The sequence below is a fragment of the Nyctereutes procyonoides genome, unplaced genomic scaffold (assembly GCF_905146905.1).
Source record: "Nyctereutes procyonoides isolate TBG_1078 unplaced genomic scaffold, NYPRO_anot_genome, whole genome shotgun sequence".
Classification (NCBI taxonomy): domain Eukaryota; kingdom Metazoa; phylum Chordata; class Mammalia; order Carnivora; family Canidae; genus Nyctereutes; species Nyctereutes procyonoides.
In genome coordinates, this window is record NW_026575040.1 from 26,183,051 (window position 1) to 26,187,270 (window position 4,220).

Consider the following 4,220-nt stretch of genomic DNA (forward strand, 5'->3'; position numbering starts at 1 on the left):
GTCTGTTCTTAAATACAAGCCGTTTATCCATTCAACAAAGGGTTCTGACTCCCCGCATAGAAGGCATAGGAATTATGCCTTTCAGATTCAAATTCATTTCAGAATCATCTGGCTGTTGCTATTTAGAACAGCTAAGATGGGGCTAGGACTCAAAACAAACCCTATTGATTGGCCCTGGATGGAAGCTGTGAACTCACTGGCAGTTATTTCTACTATCTCTAGTCCCCTTTTCCTTCAACCATTTCCTCAATGCCTCTTTCAGGAGCCCACCTATTTGTTCCTTGAACTTTTTCCTCTGCCAAGGACTGTGAATGCATCCAAAGGTGGTCAATTTCCTTTATCCTTGCTGCTTGCCTGCCTTACTACTGTGTCCTGTGAATTAGTTTCAGTCTTGGTCTTACATCAACCAGACATTTTCATTCTAAGCCTTTTCTCTCTAACTGTGAAATGAAAGTCTTTGTTCTCTATTAAGGGGATTCAGACATTCTAGAGCAGATGGGAGATGGTTTGGGGGATATGGATGAAATTACACCATCCATAAAGCCAACCTTGAAAGGTAAACCCAATTTAGGCTTTTCAGGTATGTGGGTAAGGTAACAGGAGGAAAACTTCTGGAGGTATGCTCCTCTAATTTTCCTCTTGTCTTTCCTGCAGGGCTCTGGGGAAAGGGTAGCTGGAGAATGATTTAACTATGACATTGGACATTCCTAAAAGAATTAGCATTTCATGAAGTTTCCATGATGTATCCATACTATAACCATTCCTCATATTTTTTGTATTATTTCTGGTTCTGAAAATATAGACACTGACCACTCTTTCCCATCTGCTGCCCCCCCAAAATCTAAGGTGAACATTATATCATGAATAAATTCCATGGATGAGGACAATTTTGGTTAAAAGAATTTCCATTTAGTAGGATTGAAAATAATACTATGGTCGAATTGATGATATCTGGAAAGCTTGTGAGTGGTGAACTTTCAGAAACAATGCTCATACTTCATGAAGTTATCTTATGTTTTGGGTCTTAGAGTCTTTCTTCTTTGAAGGGTAGAGCTGGTCTTGTTATGTTCTAGTGACCAAAATGGACAGTCTTGTTCAATGTCTTCCCTGGGGAAAATGGTGCATCTTGTACTTGGGCATATATCTTAACAAGTACTTTAGAAACCTGGGTCACGAAGGAGATACCTAGCATCCTGGGCACGTACAACTCCCAGTATGTCTGGCTGACTTGGTTCAATGAAATGTTCTTGGACCAAACTACTGACTGGCTATAAGGTGTCCTAGGCTGACACTCCTCTACCTACTGGGGTTCAAAGAGCTCCTTGAGGTGTGAGTTTGGTCCAGAAGATTAACAACCAACACAGATGTGTTCTAAGTCTATTAGGAGTTGGAAAGTATCAGGGATGAGACAGCTTGTTTTGGAGTGCCATAGACTTGAGCAGTAACTATCTCTGTAAGATATATAAAAATGTTGAGGGTAGTGTCTTGGAGTATAGCATGATGTTTACAAACAATGACTTTGACATTAGACTGCCCACATTCAATTCCTAACACAATCACTCTCTAGCTTGATGACCTGGGGAAGCTCTCTCAACTTCAGCTCCTCATCTGGGACATTAAGGTAATAAATAAAATGGAAATAGTACTTTTGAACTCAAAGGATTCATAAGTATGTCAAGTCACATAATAAATGGAAAGCATCCAATTTAGTGCTAACTCTGAGTAAGTAGCAGTCATTTGTTTTTTTGGTATGTTTGGCAGTTTTGTGTTCTGGTGACACAAATATTTTTGTATTGATTTATCTCCTACTATATTCCTCCATTTGGTAGTCATAAAGGGTCAGAAATTGTAGTTGGAAAGAATTTTAGAATAAGATAATTTTGTATTTTCATTTATCAAATGAAGAGAATTAAGATAGAAAAGAGAATATCTTACACCAGGCTAATGTTTTTTGAGGTTTGAGAATCTCTATTACTATTGCCAACAAGGGGAATAAATAATAATTTCAAGGTATCTTTTGACAATGTTTTCTGGTTTTCAAATTGCTTTCCCATTCATTATGCATCATTTGGTCCTCTCAACATTCCTGCAAAATATGAAGGATAGGTTTATTTATCCTTGTTTTGCAGATGTGAAAAGGTGCCCCTTAGCTAGCTTTCTAGGTCATAAAGCTAGTTCTTGACTAAGTCAACATTAAAATTCAAATCATAAGAGTTTAGATTCCTAAACTGGAAAGCTTTTCATGATATCTTAAATCTTCATTGATCTCAGATTTCTGGGTTTCCAGAAACATTCACAGAGTTCATAGAGCACTAGATTTGAAAAGGACATTAAAAATCCTCTGGTTAGCTTCCTCACTGAAGTCCATAGAGATTAGATGACTTGTCCAACCACACATGTTTATCGAATTTAGTGAATGAAATGAGCCTCTTCCAGCATGCTCAAGGAAATTACAATTGTATCTTCCATGTGTCCCAGTGGTATAAGCCTAAAAACCATAAAGGTGGAACTCTCACGCAAGTGCATATTCAAATGTTCCTTTATCAAACTCTTCAACTTCATCTTCCCATGTAGAGGAAGGCATGCTACTATATGGGTCTAAGAGAATTTTGAAGCATCTGATAATAAGAAGTCCCAAGAAGATACACAAAATTCCAACAAAAGCAAAGCCAGTTTTTTGCTCCAGAGTCAATGAAAAAGCTGATACTTCGTTGACACTCATCTTAGCTGAAGAGTTGCCACAGTAGGTACTACTCATTATTCACTGTCACATCATTATGGCTCTTCAGAATTCCTGCTGGAGTCACCTCTTGGCCTAGATACAAAATTGGACTCAGTTTAGTCTTATTCATGTATATTAGTGAGCGGGTAATTGCTTTCTAAAATCTGGCAGTTTTCAAACCTTCTTGACTTAATTCACAAAAGACACACGAAAACATCATCAGATATGGATCAGGATCAAATTATCATTGGAGATGCTATTTCTATTGTAGTAATGACAGACTACAGTAATGACAGTAATGGCCTTTGTGGACATCCAAAACTTACCTACATGCACTAAATATAAAATCAGGTATGAAAGGGAATATTCAAATAATTAACCCCAGAAGCTTTTGATTCATTGTGAGATAGTTAAGTCACTGCCTCCTTGACCTGAATTGTCATCTAATCTTTACTTCATTTTTTCACGTGCAGATAACACCATAAATAATCATAGGGTGTGAACTGGTCAAGCTCTCTAAGGTCCATGTTTTAAGGTCTGTCTCCAGTGCCTTTTGTCTGATACAGACTCTGATACTTTTAAATAGGTATGTCTTCGTTCTTTTTCATTCTCTTAGTTTTTTGACTTATGTACTTGTGTTTTTCTTCCCACTACCACTCTGTAGTGGTAAGTATTAATTTCTTAAAGATATATATATATATACATATATATATATTTAAATTATTTTAATAAAAACAGTACCTTATTATAGCATCCTGCAAGTAGCAGGCAGCAATAGCTGTGGATCATTAGCCATCTCCCCACCATCCCCATTAGCTTTCAGAACACCCTAAATAAACATAAAACCCAAGTTAAACAGCATGTTTTTTATAAACATTCAACTTCAAGATGAGCTTCCCAGTTCTCTTCCCAAACAGATTCCTAGTCCTAAGCTTCTTCTGTACTGAGATTCTAAAACTACAGCAAAAGTGTTCAGAAAGTATGGGTTGAATTAACAAAAAATAGATTTTCCCATTTGACTAACAATAATTAAATTAATTAATTAAAATTAAGATCAGTTAATTAAATCAAATGGTTACTAACCCACAGCCACCCTTCTTGAGAGGACCTTTTACCAAATAGTTTGTCATCCAGTAATAAAGAATAATTGAATCTTTGTGTTTGAGTTTTTATTATTGCTTTTTCTAATAATAATTGTAAATAATTATTTATTAAAATAACAGACCCTTCAGATTTTTTTGGATTCAATTTTCAGAAAGCAATTGAGACAGAAGAGGGATGGCATGTAAGGAGTAAAGAAAGGAAGTAATTAATAAGAACAAACCCTATTGCTTTCAAAGTTATTTACCAATGAATAAACCAGTTAATATTAAAAATATTTTATTTTATAATTGTTTGTATTACAAAATAGCTTTATATTCAAATCTTAAGGGTTAGAAACATTTAATACACTTGGGATATACTGTTTGTTTAATAAATGGAAAAAATTGTTTCAAAC

At 35.6% G+C, this 4,220-nt stretch overlaps 1 protein-coding gene across 1 annotated transcript; it reads right to left on the reverse strand.

Annotated features, from left to right (window-relative positions):
• Window positions 1-2,512: 2,512 nt before the first annotated feature.
• Window positions 2,513-2,758, reverse strand: CTXN2 (cortexin 2). The gene has a single exon (XM_055319669.1). The coding sequence runs from the start codon at window positions 2,756-2,758 to the stop codon at window positions 2,513-2,515; it is 246 nt and encodes an 81-aa protein (XP_055175644.1).
• Window positions 2,759-4,220: the final 1,462 nt, after the last annotated feature.

What these genes read in the sequence shown, in the direction of transcription:
- CTXN2 (XM_055319669.1), bottom strand. Translation starts at nt 2,758, where the DNA reads ATGAGTAGTACCTACTGTGGCAACTCTTCAGCTAAGATGAGTGTCAAC.